A 20,005-nucleotide genomic window follows, 5' to 3' on the forward strand; every position below is an offset into this window, starting at 1 on the left:
AAAGTGTAGTGGGTCCAAAAACAAAACAGTGTAAGAATCTTCTCTGTGTGGAAGATTTTCAGTCCATATATTTCTAGTTAATCACTGTATATTAATCAGATCAGACAATAGTAGAAGAAGTAGCGAACTTAAACTCATCTTAAGTCAAAACAAAACAAAACAAAAAATAATAATAGAAAATATATAATTGTACAGCATTACTAAGTATTCGAAAGTAATCCAAGCAAGACAGGCAGTCTGTTTCCAGTTGAAAATCCTTTATTAAGTACACAGGCAAGTGATCCAAGTAAAACAAAAATAGAGTAATAATTTCCTCACAAGCTTTCTAAATATATATATATATATATATATATATATATATATATATATATATATATATATCTATATACGTTTTATCAGGCATGGGAGTGGTTTATTGTGCTGTAAAACAAATTGGCACACATGTTAAATTCACATCCCTTCCCCCATCAGTGTGACATTTGAGCTGGTCCTGCCCTACTTAGTAGCTGTCATAATAATATATAACCCTTATGTACTTTAAATAAAATTTATAATGATGTGGTACCTCTTATTTAACCAGATTATTAAGTAGATTATTAAGTCTGTGGTTTTATCCAAGACAATATACTACATGTCTGGAAATATATCTACCTTAGTTCATTTGGCAATCAAAAAATATATATAATTTCTTTACTTTCAATGGCAAATACTACAAACAAAAAACTGGTATAGCAATGGGGGCTGCCATGGCCCCCAGCATAGCTCACATAGCCCTGGGCAAATGGGAGGAGGACATTGTGTTAAACAACACAGACTACATGCAGCATATCACATGCTATTTACGTTTTATTGATGACATCTTTATTGTATGGAAAGGTAACACCTTGCAGCTTGGAGATTTTATCACTTACCTCAATTAAACAACCCTCTTCCTGAAGTTTACCTCTTCCCATAGCTGTACTTCAACCACTTTCTTAGATATGCAGATTTCCAAGGACGCCAACAATAACAGAATCACTGCTTATCTATTCAGAAAACCAACTAAGTTAACTTATTACTCCACAGTAAAAGTCTACATCCTACAAAAAACAAGTATAATGTAGTGAAGTCCCAAGGCTATAGATTAGCTAGAATTACCACAGAGATGGAACCATTTTTGAGAAACCTGAACAACTTAGAGAATGATTTTCTAGTGAGAGGCTATGAAAGTCAGATGTTAAAAAACATCCTGGAACCCATTATAGAACTGAAAAGGACTGAAGCACCTTCACTCAACCTCCCCATTAAACAAATGTTAAGTAATTCCACAGAGAATAACAAATGCAAAAATAGCTGCATCCTGACATACACTTTGGATTATCGCAGTATCAAAAATATTACTGAAGAAAACTGGGACAATGTCACAGGAAACCCTTTTCTGATTAACATCTTAGGTGAAGCCCCATCATTTGTTTATAGGAAGGCCAGGAACATTAAACGTTTTGTTGAATTTAAACCTAAACCATGGGAGAAAAGCACTAAAAGATGTGAAACTAATTGTAGATTTTGTATATTTATACAGCAAGATGATAGTTTGTATTGCCCTTATTTAAAGATCATCATTAAAACCAGTGCAGGGGGTGCCTGTAACACTACAAAAGTAATTTACAGGGCACAGTGCAATGAATGTGATGCATTCTATGTGGGCAAGACTGTAAATAAACTCAAGCGTAGGATTTCATGTCATCTGTCAGAAATCTGCTCTGGATGTAAAAATAATGCAATAGCCAAACACCTTTCTCTTCATAAAAGACACACAGGTTTTAAGTTCCAGATCCTGGATCGCTTAGACATGGGTGATCTTGAAGGAGACATCCCGAATATTCTGGAGAAACATGAACCCATGTGACAATTAAAGCTGAATACTTTTAGGAAGCCTGGACTAAACTACTACTGTTCAATTAAAGGTGCACTGGAACTTAGAAAATTGTCACATTGTTTACATGACTAATTGTATTTTATTTTATTTTATTCTACAAATTGGTTTTAAATACCATTTTAAATCAGTTGAACTTTAAGTGTATATTTTCTTTCCATCATCATACATACATTTTTTCTTATTTTTATTTTTTTTTCTGGTTCTTTTTTCCACTTTATTCAAAATGATGTGTAATAACAATACTAACTAATTATACAATTATATATATTTTCATAGATCGTTTTAGGGTTCTTGTACACAGACCTGAAGAAGTCTAGAAGGACGAAAACGATCTTTGTTAATAAGTTATGACAATAGAAATTGATTTTTACATGCAAAATATATATGTATATATTTATATATATTTTTGATTGCCAAATGAACTAAGGTGGATATATTTCCAGCCATGTAGTATATTGTGTTGGATAAAATCACAGACTTAATAATCTACTTAATAATCTGGTTAAATAAGAGGTACCACATCACTATAAATTTTATTTAACGTACATAAAGGTTATATATTATTATGACAGCTACTAAGTAGGGCAGGGCCAGCTCAAATGTCACACTGATGGGGGAAGGGATGTGAATTTAACATGTGTACCAATAACACTTGGTTTTACAGCACAATAAACCACTCCCATGCCTGATAAAAAGTATATATATATATATATATATATATATATATATATATATATATATATAGAAAGCTTGCGAGGAAATTATTACTCTATTTTTGTTTTACTTGGATCGCTTGTCTGTGTACTTAATAAAGGATTTTTGACTGGAAACAGACTGCCTGCCTTGCTTGGATTACTTTCGAATACTTAGTAATGCTGTACAATTATATATTTTCTATTATTATTTTTTGTTTTGTTTTGTTTTGACTTAAGACGAGTTTAAGTTTGCTACTTCTACTACTATTGTCTGATCTGATTAATATACGGTGATTAACTAGAAATATATGGACTGAAAATCTTCCACACAGAGAAGTTTCTTACAATGTTTAGATATAGGTACACTGATACATAGTAGCTTGAACTTTCACCATCATGGTCCACAGGGGTGAGGAACACCTTCTTTGTAGTACAACTTATAAGTAAAGGTATGGCATCCAGATCCAAGGAAATTATAGTCCTACTGTACTTGGACCTCATTAGACCAATAATCAAGTACAATGAGCCATTTGGCATGTAGTTGACTAGGCATTTCCAGCAGCTGGACTGACCTTAGAGGATCCCCACAAAGAAAATATAAGGTGTAAACAACATATCCTATGCAGACAGATTAAAAGCCACATCCCTTTACTCTGTCTTCTACCCACTATTAAGGGGTGTATTAGGGTGCCCTCATCCTACGGTGAGCAGGTCCACCTGCTTGTGGAGACCAGTGAGATCTTCCCTGGCCATCAATAGTAAATGTGAGATTCAGTGTTGCCTGGGCCACAGAGGCTTAATTAAGAACAATTTTCATTGTTCCTTTAGTATCTTTGGGATCACATTTGAGGTCATGGGCTACAGTAGAAAGACAGGAAATATCATCAAGTCCAAGGAAGTCATTTTTTCACTGTATTCAGCATTCATCACACCTATCATTGAGTACAATTCCCCCTTTGGTATATATCTAACCAGGCATATCCAACAATTGGAATGTCCACAGAGGCTCCTCACTAAAAGAATACAAGACGTAAGTAACATGTCCTATGCAGACCACCTCAAGGCCCTATCCCTGTATTCTGTCTTCTACAGAGTTTTGAGGTGAGATCTATCCCTGGCATATAGGGCATTGTCAGACCCCACTCTGATGAACCTCCTGGATATCCACAAAACAAACAGCACCAGAATTACCCATTCTAAAGCCTTAAACCTTGCCTGTGATATAAATAGGACCTGCTGGAGAGATAGGTATGTATCCCAGAGACTACCCCTTGCAGGGAACAGGCTCCCCATCCATGTGAAGCAGAGTTCCTCCCTAACCCAATTCAAGTACAACTTGGACAATTAGATGGGAAACCGGAAATTCATCCTTGGTTTGGCACCTATGTCTCTAATGGACAGAGGTAACCTGTAAGTGGTTCATCTCCCAGGCACATCTTCCACTTATCAAAGGTATCAGAACTTGTCAGAGATTTGGGATGCATGGCTAGGCTTAAAAAGGCCCTTATGATCATTAGCCTAGTAAACCAAGGCTTTTGACACCATCCCCCACTCTGGAATTATAGATAAACTCACTAAACTAGGTATAAATCCCTATGTCACAAGATGGGTTGCCAACTGGCTCACTGACAGAGCCCACACTGTGAAAGTAGCAGACTCCAAATCCAACTTCAGACCAGTGACAACTGGAGTACCACAGGGGTCAGTTCTGGGACCTCTCCTGTTTGGTATCTACTTCTCTGAAGTACAGGCTAACACAGAAGGTCTTTGGCTAATGAGGTTAGTAGATGACTGCAAACTAGGAGCCATAACTGAAACTCCTAACGATGTGGACATCCTACAAAAGGGCCTCAATGAGACAGATGCCTGGTGTCAAAGCCATGGCCTCAAGTTCAATGCCAAAAAGTACATTGTCATCCCCTTTGGTAAAAACTCTGTACCCATGAACTACAACATAGGCGGTAGTGTACTTAACACCAAAAGTGTGATAACAGACCTTGGGACACAGGTGGACAGTAGTCTCTCCTTTGATAATCACATCGCCACAGTAGTCAGGAAATCCTTCTACGTGGCACATCTCATCACAAAAGTTTCTCATCCAGAAAAAAAGAGGTCATTGTTCCCGTCTACTCATCACTCATTAGACCCATTATAGAGTACAACGCCCCTTTTGATATGTACCTCACAAGACATCTACAACAACTGGAAAGGCCACAGAAATACCTCACAAAGAGGATTACCAACCTCAAACAGATGCCCTACGCAGACCATCTCAAAAAACTCCAGCTTTACTCCGTCGCAGATCGCCTACTCAGAGGTGATCTCTGCCTAACATACAAATCTATGTCAAACCCAGAGCTGTTGGACATGCTCTACTTAAAGAAATCCCAATCCCTCCGAGCTGCATCCTCTAGGGACCTAAACCTTGTCACCACAGTAAACAGAACATGCTGGAGGGATAGATTCCTGTCCCAGAGACTTCCCATACTCTGGAATAAACTGCCTATCTATATCAAACAAAGCTCCTCATTAGCACTCTTCAAGAAAAATCTTGATGATTGGATTGGAAATAGGAAGTTCATCCCGGGGATCACCTCTGTGGCTTTGCTCGACAGTGACACAGGAAAATTATTTTCTTGGGTGGCAAAAGCCAGGGTACCTTTTTGGCTGGACTTGTATAGGCCCAGGGCTGATAGCCTAGTACCTACCTATGAACCTATGAACACCTATGGACTTATAAAGGAAGTTGTTTCTCCAACTGATAGAAATTGCATTCCTGGCCTAAGCTTTTTCATGTGAAAACCTGGAACAGAACTTTTTGATCTGGGAGTTTTTGTGGGATGCAAAGAGATCAATCTCTATCAGCCTCTCCTGGCACATTTTGTGCCAGTTAGAGGAAGAGCAGTAGCCACTCATGGAGATATGAATGAGGTTCTGTCTATCAGTGACTTAAACACTAAGGGAGTATATAATGCCATTGACATCATATTCTAGTTTATGGCCATATTTCATGTTTTGCTTGGTCTACCTGCTAACCTTGTAAAAGGGTTAATAATCCCTGGGTCAGAGTGAGAACCAATCTGGGGACTAGGTAGGGCTAGCCAGGCCTAAGCTCTGACTGTGGTCTTTTTGACTCTGTCCTAGGGTGGTTGGTAAATTTTGTAGTTTTGAGCCAACATGGGGATCCCTCTGGTCAGCAACATGGTCTCCATTTTCATCTGTTAGTAAAGGTAGTAGGCTCTTCTCTAGAGGTGGCATATTGAAGCCATTGTTAGAAAGTTTTGCGTTGTGCATGGTCTGGATCAACATGTCTGAGTTTCTCAGCATAATATCCTCCACAGGGGCATTGTTAAGGGTAAATGACTCTGTAGATGCCAGGCCTGGAGTATCTATGAGTGCCACCTCATTACTGTTTTTCTAAAACCAAGAAGGGTCTGAGGTATCCTCTGGCTGCTTAGACCTAGAGTGCCAGTTTTTTGTGGCGACATCTGGATGACTGCTATACGACTCCAGTGAAGTCCAACTGACAAACAATGCTAACTTCTTATGGTACAGATGAGATAGGATGACATCCCTTCTGGCTTTAATGTATACAGTCATCACAGATGTCATAAGCAGTATGTTGTAGCTAAGGTTTAAATAATATATACACACTTAGTATGCCTGTCTTTAAAAGTGATATTTGCAGGAATTGCTTGTCTGACATATTTAGAGCATTGTTTGGGAATGTCTAGTCCTAAGCAGATGTACAAAAAAAGCAAATCCATCAAATGTGAAACATATTTCTACAAACAGCAAAACTCTCTATTGCAAATGGCAATGACTCAGTCCCATGTGCAGTGACTTATATGAACTCTTCCACTGGTGGCCTGAGATGACAGACTATATGAACATCTGAGTGTATCACACCATTTGGCAAAAAGAATTAGAGAAATAGTGGCTTTGGTGGTGTAGAGGATCAGAGGCCTGACTACAGCCCAGGCAACCTGAGTTCAGTTAGTTCAGTTAGTGGCTTGGGTGCCAGATGGAGTGACAGGGGGACATGGATATGCCTATCCTGGGAGGGGAGGGCAAATGCTGGGCATCATCCAATGAACCCTGGAGGAAGACTTGACTGAAAATAATTTATACTGGGCTGGGAGGTTGAGGGAACACAAAGGCATGACCACTGTGTAGTGGGGGGCAGGACATGTCACCAGCATCACTCTTGCATTGCCTATCCAGTCTGCATAGAGTGATGTTAACAGGGACGACAGAGTTAGGCCACAGAAAATCCCCTCATGGAAGGATAACAGCTTCTCTGTTAGTTCATCTCACTCACTTGCCTAATGTGGGGATACAAAAGAAGTGTCATGTTGGGATTTGCAAGCTGGAATAATTAGGCTGACAAAAAGAAATGGAGATGGCTGATCAGCATTTATACCAAGATGAAGATATATCCAGGGGGTGGTACACATAAGCTCCACATCTGAGGAATTGGATGACCTCTGAAACTCTGATCAGTTGCAGAACTTCATTTGGGACAGAGATCACTGAAGTTATGGTTATGACTGCAGTGGTGGCTTACATTAATTATTTCTCCAGACTACAGTCCTGCAGTCATTCACAGTCTACAGACTACAGTCCTTCAATCATTCACAGCCTACAGACTACAGTCCTGCAGTCATTCACAGTCTACTGACTACAGTCCTGCAGTCATTCACAGTCAATAGACTACAGTCCTGCAGTCATTCGCAATCTACAGACTACTGTCCTGCAGTCATTCACAATCTACAGAGTACAGTCCTGCAGTTATTCACAGTCTACAGACTACAGTCCTGCAGCCATTCACAATATACTGACTACAGTCCTGCAGTCATTCACAGCCTACAGACTACAGTCCTGCAGTCATTCACAGTCTACAGACTACAGTCCTTCAATCATTCACAGCCTACAGACTACAGTCTTGCAGTCATTCACAGTCTACTGACTACAGTCCTGCAGTCATTCACAGCCTACAGACTACAGTCCTGCAGTCATTCACAGTCTATAGACTACAGTCCTGCAGCCATTCACCATCTACAGACTAGAGTCCTGCAGTCATTCACAGTCTACAGACTACAGTCCTGCAGCCATTCACAATATACTGACTACAGTCCTGCAGTCATTCACAGTCTACAGTCTACAGTCCTGCAGTCATTCACAGTCTGCAGACTACAGTCCTGCAGTCATTCACAATCTACAGACTACAGTCCTGCAATCATTCACAATCTGCAGACTACAGTCCTGCAGTCATTCACAATCTACAGACTACAGCCCTGCAGTCATTCACAATCTACAGACTACAGTCCAGCAGGCATTCACAATCTACAGACTATGGTCTTGCAGTCATTCACAGCCTACAGACTACAGTCCTGCAGTCATTCACAGTCTACTGACTATAATCCTGCAGTCATTCACAATATACTGACTATAGTCCTGCAGTCATTCACAGTCTACAGACTACAGTCCTGCAGTCATTCACAATCTACAGACTACAGTCCTGCAGTCATTCACAATCTACAGACTACAGCCTGCAGTCATTCACAATCTACAGACTTCAGTCCTGTAGTCATTCACAATCTACTGACTACAGCCCTGCAGTCATTCACAAGCTACAGACTACAGTCCTGCAATCATTAATAATCTACAGACTACAGTCCTGCAGTCATTCACAGTCTACAGACTACAATCCTGCAGTCATTCACAATATACTGACTACAGTCCTGCAGTCATTCACAGTCTACAGACTACAGTCATGCAGTAATTCACAATCTACTGATTACAGTTCTGCAGTAATTCACAGTAGACTGAGTATAATCCTGCAGGCATTCATAATCTATAGTCCCACAGGCATTCACAATCTGCATACTGCAGGTTGGCAAGCATTTATAATCTACAGACTACAGTTATATTCATAACCTAGTGACCACAGCTCTGCAGGACTTCATAATCTGCAGACAACGGGCTGACAGGCTTTCATAATTTACATACCGCAGCTCTGCAGGTATTCATAATTTATAGACTACAGCTCTGCAGGTATCATAATCTACAAACCAGAGTCCTGTAGGTGTCCACAATCAGTAAATGATAACTAAGAATTTAAAAGTGTATACCACAAAATGCAAAATGTTGGGTTATGTTATTTCTTTATCTCAGCAGTAATATGTAAACAGCTTTGTTTTTTATGTTGTTTTCTTTCTTTCTGTAAATAGTGCACTGATGCTTGTTTTGCTTTATTTAGTAGGTTATGTTTCAGTTTATAATGGAGGCTGTTTCTGTTGAAAGTAAATAAATGAAACTTCAGTCTCAAAGCTATTCACAATTAACACAGACATGTAGTCTTACAGATGCAGACAATCTGCATACCCAGCTGTATCCCAGCAACCCTTCCCTGACCTGGATTCTTCTAGTCTTCTGCGTTGTTCATCCTCCATTTCCTGTTTCATCCTCTGCTCTCTTTCTAGCTTCTCCAGTTCACGGCGCTTTAGTTCCTCTCGCTCGATTCTCTTTCTCTCCACTTCCAGTCTACGCTTCTCAGCCTGCTCTGCTCGCATTGCATCCCGCAACTGTCTGTCTCTGTCTTGTCGCTGGCTTTTATTTGGATCCTAAAAAAAAATCATAGAAAACAAGAGCTGAAGAACTGCTATGCGACAAAGTGCACTGTTCTGTATCTTTATTTGTTCTATAAGCAGCTGACTGTTTCACTGTTGCTACATGACATCTACTAGTTTTTCTGAGATAAATTCATTAATTGAAAGGTCTGGTGCTGCTCAGTTTTTGTACTACTAACTGGTGAGACTCGTGTCACTTAAGTAAATGCAGATTTGACAGTTGTCATGTACCTCAGTAGAACTGAGTACAGTGTATAAAATGATTAGGTGGGTCTAGCAGTGTGTCCCCATACCGTAGCTGCTTTTGAAGAATACATCTATGACTAACAACACGCTAGATGACATAAAAGTATCCGACACATGATATGATTATTCAGTTTAGCTTGACAATTGATGGAATATGCTAATTCTAAAACTGTTGGGTGGTGTTGTCCCAAAAGCTCGGTATCTCTAACTTTAACATAATTACACCAAACTGCACGAGTACTCCAAAATGGGAATTCCTCCTTTCCACCATTGTTTCTTATACTACACCTACATGTACCCTATGTGCATACACAGCTTCTCAAACGCACTATATAAATATACACACACACACACACACACACACACACACACACACACACACACACACACACGCACGCACAGTAGTAAAGATATCCCATTCATGGATGACTGGTATAACTCTCAAAACACCCTCAATACAAGTTGTTTCACACACAATTTATGAATTAGTACACAAATAACCTCAGTTAAGTGCTCATTCATAGGAAATGCTTACACCCTTAAATACCAGTGGACTATAGCTCCTAGAAACACAAGTCAAATTCTTTTTATCTACCAGTCACATGAGCTGTATTCACACTATTGTGCTTGAATGGATCCAACTGCCTACACATTATCAGTGCAGCAGAGTGATGCTGCCCAAACATACTGACGACACCTATTTATTTTGTGCTTTACTGAATGATAGCAAGGCCGTTCTTCTCAAGGTTGTTGGTTTTATGAAAAAGATCAACACTGATTTTGACAAATACCATGTTGCCATAAACAGAATGTCAGCTTTACATTTTGCTGAATGCTACTATACTATACTATACTATACTATACTATACTATACTATACTATACTGTACTATACTATACTATACTATACTATACTGTACTATACTATACTATTCTATACTATACTATACTATACTATACTATACTATACTATACTGTACTATACTATACTATACTATACTATACTATACTATACTATACTGTACTATACTATACTATACTGTACTATACTATACTATTCTATACTATACTATGCAAAACATTTTAGTACAGTATTTTTTGTGGGGAGCAACTCCAACCTCCATGTGGGGGCTATGCTGCCCACACCCACCTGCTTACATATTATCACTTCAAGATCACACTAGTGCAGGGAAGAACAAAAACTTTTTTTCTTTCTTTTTTTTTTTTTTTTAGTTTTTATTTTATTTTGTAGCAGAGATGATTAAGGCTATTCTATAATAACAAGCTATTTCATGTGTTGCAAATTTTGATTCCCACAGCTTCTATCTTCCTACTGTTTGACTTTGAGGAAGTTATTTAACTAGACAGTGCTTCCAGATTGCCCCAGAAATGGGACACTTGTACAACAGACATACCTGGTTAATAAATAAATACATAAAAAGGAACTCTGTTGGGGAATGAATGTTCTCCAACAGGGTTTTATTTACCAGGGAGAGTCTGGTGAAAACAAGCCAGCCACTTCACAGAAAGCAGACACGAGCACTGAAAAGCACAGTGCCTAGAAAACTAAATGGCTGCCATATTTTATCATTACTTAAGATGGCTGCAACCTTTGCTATCTACAAATCACTACCAAAAAATAGTAAATGAAAATATTAGATATATTTCTTCTTTCATTTATAAGCTACTATGTTGTGTGTGGGTGTTGATGTATTCCTAGGATGACTGAGGGCACAGACTTCCATGTACCATCTTTATTTTCTTTTCTTTTTAATATTTTCCCATTGATAAGGTCAAACTGATTAGTAATGCAGTACTCCAGTATCTTTCTTGGCAGAGGATTACTTATTCAGATACTCTAGCCAGCGATTCTGTTTGTCTTCTTTCATTTTTGATGCTGCTGTGTTGTGTAAGGGTTTTTGGTGTGTGTTCTTGCTATAGCTGATTCAGGGCACACACCTTCAAGTTTTATCTTGATTTTATTTTTAATATTTTCCCATTGATTGGATTAAAGTAAATGGCACAGCTGTGTTTCCCTGACTTTCCTGGCAGAGGGTTACCTACTTAAATGCTTTAGTTGAATGATTCTATTAGCCTTCATTCATTCTGGAACTGACGTTTTGTGTGGGGGTGTTTGTCTGTGCTCTGGGTATAGCTGTTTGACGCAAGGCACACACTTTCATATATAATCTTGATTTTATTTTTAATATTTTCGATTGATTTGGTTAAATTAATTTGTGCTTCAGAGTTCTACTCGTTTTTCCTAGCAGAAGGTTACTTATTCAGTCACTCTGGCAAGTTTATCTTTATTCATTTTGGAATTTGGCATGTTGTGTGAGGTTGTTGGTATGCGTCATGGGTGTAGCCCTTTGACCAGGGGTGTACATTTTCAGGTTCCATCTTGATATTATTTAGTTAAAATATTTTGCACTGACCTGCATTTTCTGGCAGAACGCTACTAATTTAGACACTCCAGTCAGCAGTCATGAGAGTCTCAGCAAACAAACGTTGTCTATAATATGAAGACACAAACTGTGTATTTGCATCACAGCATGACAGGTGTGACCAACACCATGAACAGTAGAATGAGTGGCGATGAGCACTGACAGTTTTATCTCAAAGTAACTAGAAGACATTAAATATTTTTCACTTGTTTACAGTAGTTTATCTGCTCACTACTGCATTTTGTGTTTTGAAATAGTTTGTTTTGGTGAATTATATTATAACATCAACTGCACTAACTACTGTTTATAAAGATGTTTTAAAGGTCACCCCAAACAAGCTGAATTTACTTTTTATAAATTTATCCTATAATCATGCTACTTAATATTAATTGGATACAATATAATTAGATTACGGCATATATATAGGCTTGCACCTAAACTAGATGTTGTTGTCTTAGTGTTGGTGAGGTTACCTTACAAGTAACATAATTGTTTTCAGCAATTATTTCTAGCAATCTCTTACCTAAGGGTCACTATTTAACTGAAACCAAAAAGTTAATTGGTAGATTCACTTCATATTCCTTAGGAATCCCTATATATGATCAAGAACTAGTCAGTTTTTCAACTTTACTTACAGTATAAGTATTTTAAATATCACTTATAATTTAATAATTTATTAGATAGTGATGACTATCTTTTTATTTTTTAAACAAGTTATTAGCAGTTCATGTACAACCAGCCATGAGTACGGAATAATTTGATTATTTTTGCTTAGATGACTTTTTATAGAGTGTGCTATTTTTGAAATGCTGGCAAATGAGAGGGGTGTGTTTACCCATGATTACCATTATTAAAATGGTACCAGCTGAACACGCTTAGTCAGGAATACTTAGATAAATTTGTACAAGTAGACCTGGATTATACTTCTCTGAGGCTAATGTTCCTATTCATGACCCCCCTTACTTCGGTAGTGATGATAATGATATAAATTTACTAACACTGCCAACTCAAACTCATACAGAAACCGATCCTCAGATCTTAAATACTGATGCATTAGAATGTACTATCTCAGTCCCTGCACCTAGCCCACCAGCTTTCCCTCAAGCTCATGCATCTTTGTTAATGGTGCGTACATATCCTACTCTCAGTCTGGTACTGTCAAACCTATCTTATCTTTCTTGCTTTTTCTTCCCATTCTTACATCGTCTCCTCTTTCCCTTCGGTCAGCCTAAGTACATGCATTTAGGCTGTTTTTCAGTAGTTTATACACTGTAATGAATACTCCTTTTACTTTTTCACCTTGTATTATACCCCTCATTATTTTTCCCTTGCACTTAGTACATAATAATAACTCCACCATTTCAGTGTTATTATCACAAAATTACATCATATTACATTGTTGTTTTAGAATTGTATTATGCAGCTTTATATAAGATGTCTCTCTTTTACATTTTCTACTAACATTTTTCACAACATTGTTTTATAACTCTTTTCTCCCCTGGCCTCTACTGAAAAGGGGTCTTTTTAGGCCCATTCGGACTAACATGGTAAATAAATGCCAAAAAGTAAATGTCAATAAATACATAAATAAAATAATCATTCTTAATAAAAAAAAAAAAAAAAAAAAAAGACTAGTGGCCATACTGAAACTTCAGAAAGATTTTTGATTTGAATCTGTCTATACACACTGAGCAGAGTGGATGAGAGTTGTTGACCACGACTGTTAGCTGAGATATACAAGTATCCTGTTTTTTTTTTTGATTATTTATACAGATTATTGTTTCTAACAATTAATATATAGCACTTTTATTGCCTGCTTTTTAGTCTTTGAGTGTATTTTATTGCTATTAACTAATCTGCACAAGTAACTGATTTCTTTGCAGTTAAAAGCATTCTGTATCTTTACAAATCTTTATCTGTTTAAAAACTTTCATTTGTGGCTTTCTCTAGTGCTTACTGTCTGTAGGCTATTGTTTTTGTCCTCACCCCCCTCCCAGTTGGTACTTGGTGGCTTTGCAGTTGCCCGCCCCTACTGTAAATCTGATCTGTGACATTCCTCCCAGTCTAGTGTCATTAGTTCATTCTACCTAATACAGAGAGAACATTGGATAAGGCCTTCTGTTTCTCCTTTTTCCCTTTAAAAAAAAAACATTTTTTTTTGCCTGAATCTCCTTGTGTTCTGACTGTGCTTCTTAAACATTTTGGAAATATAGAGTATATTTCAGAGCATTTATTATAACTGTAATTGCCTTAATATTGCTACAGCTCAAGTGCTCTAGGTTGCACTGCATCTGAAGTGTTTGTGTGTTTTAGCTGCTTTTCTGCATATATAGACTTTTCTGTTTCTTTAACTAAATAAGCTCTGCAAAGTTGTTTTATTGCATTCCTGCCTGTATTTCTGAGTTTTTTTGCACTTTTAAAGTTTGTTTTTGCTTAGTTTAACTGGTAGGCTACACACTCAAGTGCACTAGCCAAATTAAAGCATTTACTGTGTATCTGTACCTAATTTCTGCTACTTTGTAAAAAAAAAAAAAAAAAAAAAAAAAAATCCTTGTTGCCCACCTTTACTGAACTAGAATAGTCCAGTTTTCAGGTATTGCTGATCTCTGGGCTGTGTCATAGTTCCTGTGTTGCCCATATCCTTATTTGGATAGGAGGAAGCTTCTTTGTTCACCAGTGAGAGTGGGGAGCTCTGAGCAGCCAATCTGTCCCTTGAGGAGTGGTTCCAGCCCAGTGACTTGTAGCTTATTGGCCGTTTTGGGCCATTTCCTATCTCTTTCCAACCCCCTGCTATAAAGCCAGATTTAGCGCGCTTTTGCGCTTGTAATTTAAAGTTTGTCCTGGTGGTTGCATTTACCATTTGAGGCTACACACTCAAGTACGCTAGCCTGTGTTACATATTTATTGCATTTTCCTGCTGTTTTTTGTAAAAAAGGAAAAAAAATTATCCTTGTTTCCCGTCTTTCCTTACCTAGAGTAGTCCAAATACAGGCTTTTCTGTATTCTGGACTTTTGGAAAGTTCCTGTGTTGCCCATTTCCTTTCTTGGATAAAGGGAGGCTTCTTTGTTCACCAGTGGCAGTGGGGAGCTTAGAGCAGCCTATCTATCCCTGGAGGAGTGTTCCCAGCACAAGAATCTTGTAGTCTATTGGCCGTTTTGGGCCAATTTCTAGCTCTTTCAAGTCCCCCTGTATAAAACCCACTTTGGCACGGTTTTTGCGCTTGTTACTACTCAGCCAAGCTCCTCGTGGTCCTGCAGAGTGGTGCTAGCAACAGAGAGGCTAAAAGAGTGACTGCTAACCTAATAAAAGTGTTTTTTTTTTCCTGCTACTACCTGGGCGACTGTCCAATCTAGCTAAACTGCAAGTATTTCTGCTTCTTGAACTGTTTTAAACTGTTTAAAGTTGTTTTTGCACTTGCACTTTTAAAGTTTGTCCTGTTTGTTGCATTTACCTGTTGAGGCTACACACTCAAGTGCGCTAGCCTGTGTTACATATTTATTGCATGTTCTTGCTGTTTGTTGCAAAAAAGAAAAAAAAAACAAAAAAAATTTTCCTTGTTTCCCGTCTTTCCTGACCTAGAGTAGTCCAAATACAGGCTTTGCTGTATTCTGGACTTTTGGAAAGTTCCTGTGTTGCCCATTTCCTTTCTTGGATAAAGGGAGGCTTCTTTGTTCACCAGTGGCAGTGGGGAACTTAGAGCAGCCTATCTATCCCTGGAGGAGTGTTCCCAGCACAAGAATCTGGTAGTCTACTGGCCATTTTGGGCGAATTTTTAGCTCTTTCAAGTCCTCTTGTATAAAACCTGCTTTGGCACGGTTTTTGCACTTGTTACTACTCAGCCAAGCTCCTCGTGGTCCTGCATAGTGGTGCTAGCAGCAGAGAGGCTAAACGAGCGACTGCTAACCTGATAAAAGTGTTTTTTTTTCCTGCTACTACCTGGGCGGCTGTCCGATCTAGCTAAACTGCAAGTATTTCTGCTTCTTGAACTGTTTTAAAATGTTTAAAGTTGTTTTTGCACCTGCACTTTTAAAGTTTGTCCTGTTTATTGCATATACCTGTTGAGGCTACACACTCAAGTGCACTAGCCTGTGTTACATATTTATTGCATTTTCCTGCTGTTTGTTGCAAAAAACAAAAAACAAAAAAAACAAAAAAAATTATCCTTGTTTCCCGTCTTTCCTGACCTAGAGTAGTCCAAATACAGGCTTTGCTGTATTCTGGACTTTTGGAAAGTTCCTGTGTTGTCCATTTCCTTTCTTGGATAAAGGGAGGCTTATTTGTTCACCAGTGGCAGTGGGGAGCTTACAGCAGCCTATCTATCCCTGGAAGAGTATTTCCAGCACAAGAATCTGGTAGTCTATTGGCTGTTTTGGGCCAATTTCTAGCTCTTTCAAGTCCCCCTGTATAAAACCTGCTTTGGCGTGATTTTGCGCATAGCGCAGAATCAGGCAGCTCCGCTTAATTGGGTTTAAACCATTTTCGGCTCCACAAAGTCTGCTCTTCACTTTTTCCCTTAGAACTGATCTAGTTCTCATAATAAACACCCTCTTCCTACTCTAAAGCCTGGCACTTGCTTACTAAAGCAATTATATAAGTCGGCACTAAAAAATTAAAAGCACTACACCCTCACAAACTCCCCTTGAGTACCTTGTTCCCCATTGGCCCTTTTTTTCAATTATAAAGGAATTCCCAATACTATTCTAGCATGTCCAAAGGTCAGTTGTCAATCGCCTCTCTGGTCCAGCTGGTGAATCTGGGAATCTTGAGGCAATGTTACAACTGCCTCATGTACACAGACAACCCTCTCCTCCTCCCAACAAATTCCAACACATGTGAGAGATGCAACCATATAGCCAAACTGGAGCTTAAGCTCTCTCAACTCCTTACTGGCGTAACCAGTCAGGAGGAGAAGGAAACCACACTCACTACAATTCCAGTCTCACATAGACCTAACACAACAGCAAACCAAACACATAAACACACAAAAACATACTCAGAGGCTCTAAATAAAAATCTGCCTAAGCAGCAGAGACCTCCAAAGCAGACACCCAAGCAACCACTACCCCAAAACAAAACACGTGCAACACATAGCTCACAAAGCCAGTGTGCCGAACAGTCACAGCCCTTAAGGCTAAACAACACACCTGATACACTTGTAATAGGTGACTCTATCGTCAGGCACACTGACGTCCCGCTCACCAGACTGAACAAGGAGAAGGTCACGGTGAGCTGCCTGTTGGCACTAGGATCTGCCACATAACACAAGCACTCAGGTCACTCCAAGGCAAGTACAAATATGACTCAGTCATTGTCCATGCTGGTGTGAATGACCTGAGACATACCTCCCTGGACTACATGAAAAGAGACATAGAGGAGCTCTCTGAGCATGTAGCCCAGGCCGATATGACCCTGACCTTGAGTAGCATCTTACCCTCACCAAGAATGATGCCACAATATGAAGACAAGATGATCAATTTCAAGAATTGGCTTAAGTATTGGTGTCATTCAAAGGGGATCCAATGCCTGTCAGCCTGTGATGACATGCTCGACAAGCCACAATGCTTCGCTAGGGACAGCTTGCACCTGTCACCCCTGGGCTTTCGGATATTGGCAAAGGCTCTTGCCACCCCCATAGTGCCTTTTTTAGGCAAGGCTCAAAAGACAAACCCACCTCCATAAGTATCACAAGGGATAAGAAACTAAGAGTAATGCTACTCAATGCCAGAAGTCTAAACCTCAAGATGCACAAACTCGAAACTCTCCTTAGCATGGAGAACATTGATATCTGTGCAGTAACAGAAACTTGGTCCAAGGCTCCTGAGAGCACCCCAGCACTACCAGGTTATACCTCATACCATGCTTTTCGGCCCCAAAGCTTGGACCGAGCCACAAAAGGAGGGGGAGTATCAATATTTGTCACAGATACCCACACCTCCAGGTTGGTGGCACTGCACGAAGCATCAGAGACTATCCATGTGCAACTAACAGTGGGTAAAACTGCCTTCCAGTTTATAGCCTGCTACAGACCACCCTCTCAAACCCAGGAATCCCACTCATCCTTCCTGAGAACACTGGAAAATATGAAGGTCTCTCCAAACACCATTATATTGGGCGACTTCAATTACCCAAACATAGACTGGGAGCATTACTCTAGCTCCAACACCCTAGCCCAAAGGTTCCTAGAATTTATAAACTCAAATTCTATGGAACAGCTTGTTACCACTCCCACAAGAGGGGAAAACATACTGTACCTGATCATCACCAGCAGGGGGGCTCTATGCTCCAGACCAGAAGTGTATCCCTCACTGGTAAGATCAGACCATAAACTAATCTCACTGGATATTCACATCCTGACCCCACCCCCTGCCCAGACAACCACAGTGAAAAACTTCTCTAAAGCAAATTTCACACTCCTCAAAACTGACCCCGGGCCTGTGGAAAATACAGCCCAGACCGCAGAATCCTTTATAAACGCATTCTATGAACACCTTCAGGAATGCATGGATCATGCAATCCCAAATAAAACCAAGACCCAATCCTCCAAAGCCATAAACAAACTATACAATAAAAGGAGGAAGCTACTACATGATAGAGCAAAATCCCAAAAAGGGAAGGCATCTCTGTTCAGTATTAGCAAGAAACTATGAGCACTCATAAAATCGTCTAAGGCCAGCTTCGAGAGAAAAATTGCACAGGACACTAAGGATAATCACAAGGCTTTCTTTAGTTATGTTAGGAACCTGGGTGGGAATTCCCAGATATGCTCAGAATTAGTCCAAAATGACAAAAAATACACCGAACCCACAGACATTACCAACATCCTAGCTGACAACCCCCCCCCCCCACCAAAAGGGCAAATATCTATCCCAGCAGAGTGCGCCTCGCTGACATCTCAGATGCTCAGATAAGAGCCACCCTCTCCAAAGCAAAAAACACAGCATCAATGGGACCAGATGGTGTCCTGGGCTGCATCCTACATGAACTCCAAGAAGAGCTAAATCCAAACATAAAACTACTGTTCAATCTCAGCCTTACTACAGGATATGTACCCAAAGAGTGGTGTACAGCAACAGTGGTCCCTCTCCACAAAGGTGGTGCCTCAACAGATCCTGGAAACTATTGCCCCATAATCCTGACTAGCTTGGTCTGCAAAGCTATGGAAAGGATCATCATGGACCTCATAAATAAAGATATTGAGGACCTCCAGACACTGGATCCTACCCAGTTCGGCTTTGTTAAGGGCATATCCTGCCTCTTAAACCTGTTCGATTTCTTTGAAACAGTCACCAAGGCCATTGACGAGGGGAAGGTGGTCCACACAGCCTAACTGGACCTCGCAAAAGCCTTCGATACAATACCCCACTTGGGCATTATAGATAAGCTCACCAGCTTAAATATAAACCCCTATGTCACTAGATGGGTTGCAAACTGGCTCAAGGACAGAACCCACATGGTTAGAATTGCTGGAGCCATGTCAGACTCCAAACCAGTTACAAGTGGCGCCCCACAAGGCTCAGTCCTGGGACCCCTCTTGTTCGGTATATATTTCTCGGAGGTACAGGCCAACACGGAAGGACTGTGACTGACCAAGTTCACAGATGACTGCAAACTAGGTGCCATAATCGACTCTCCAGCCAACACAAGCATCCTACAAAAGGGCCTCATAGAAACAGACAACTGGTTCCAGAGCCATGGCCTCAAGCTAAATGCCAAAAAGTGTATAATCATCCTCTTTGGCAAAAACAAAGTGCCCACAAATTACCACATAGGTGGTAATCCATTAAGTACGGAAGAAGTAATTAGGGACCTGGGGACCCAAGTTGATAGCAATCTCTCATTTGAAAACCACGTGGCCAAAGTGGTTAGAAAAACATTTTATATAGCCCACCTAATCATGAAGGGATTCACATCTAGATCAGGGGAGGTCATCGTGCCTCTTTACTCATCCCTCATCAGGCCCATAATTGAGTACAATGCCCCTTTTGGGATGTACCTTACCAGACACCTGTAGCAACTGGAAAGACCCCAAAAGTACCTCACCAAGAGGATCAAAGGGCTCAAACAGATGCC

General features: G+C 39.7%; 1 protein-coding gene across 4 annotated transcripts in view; it reads right to left on the reverse strand.

Moving 5' to 3' along the window:
• Positions 1-20,005, reverse strand: part of KIAA2012 (KIAA2012 ortholog) — a 971,910-nt gene that overhangs the window by 135,198 nt on the left and 816,707 nt on the right. For all 4 annotated transcript variants that reach the window (XM_044075102.1, XM_044075103.1, XM_044075104.1 and 1 more), the window contains one exon: positions 9,031-9,239. In XM_044075102.1, coding sequence (XP_043931037.1) covers positions 9,031-9,239 — 209 coding nt within the window. The remainder of the gene's footprint in view (positions 1-9,030; positions 9,240-20,005) is intronic.

This window comes from Protopterus annectens, chromosome 6.part0, assembly GCF_019279795.1.
Source record: "Protopterus annectens isolate FY-2018-M chromosome 6.part0, PAN1.0, whole genome shotgun sequence".
Classification (NCBI taxonomy): Eukaryota; Metazoa; Chordata; order Ceratodontiformes; family Protopteridae; genus Protopterus; species Protopterus annectens.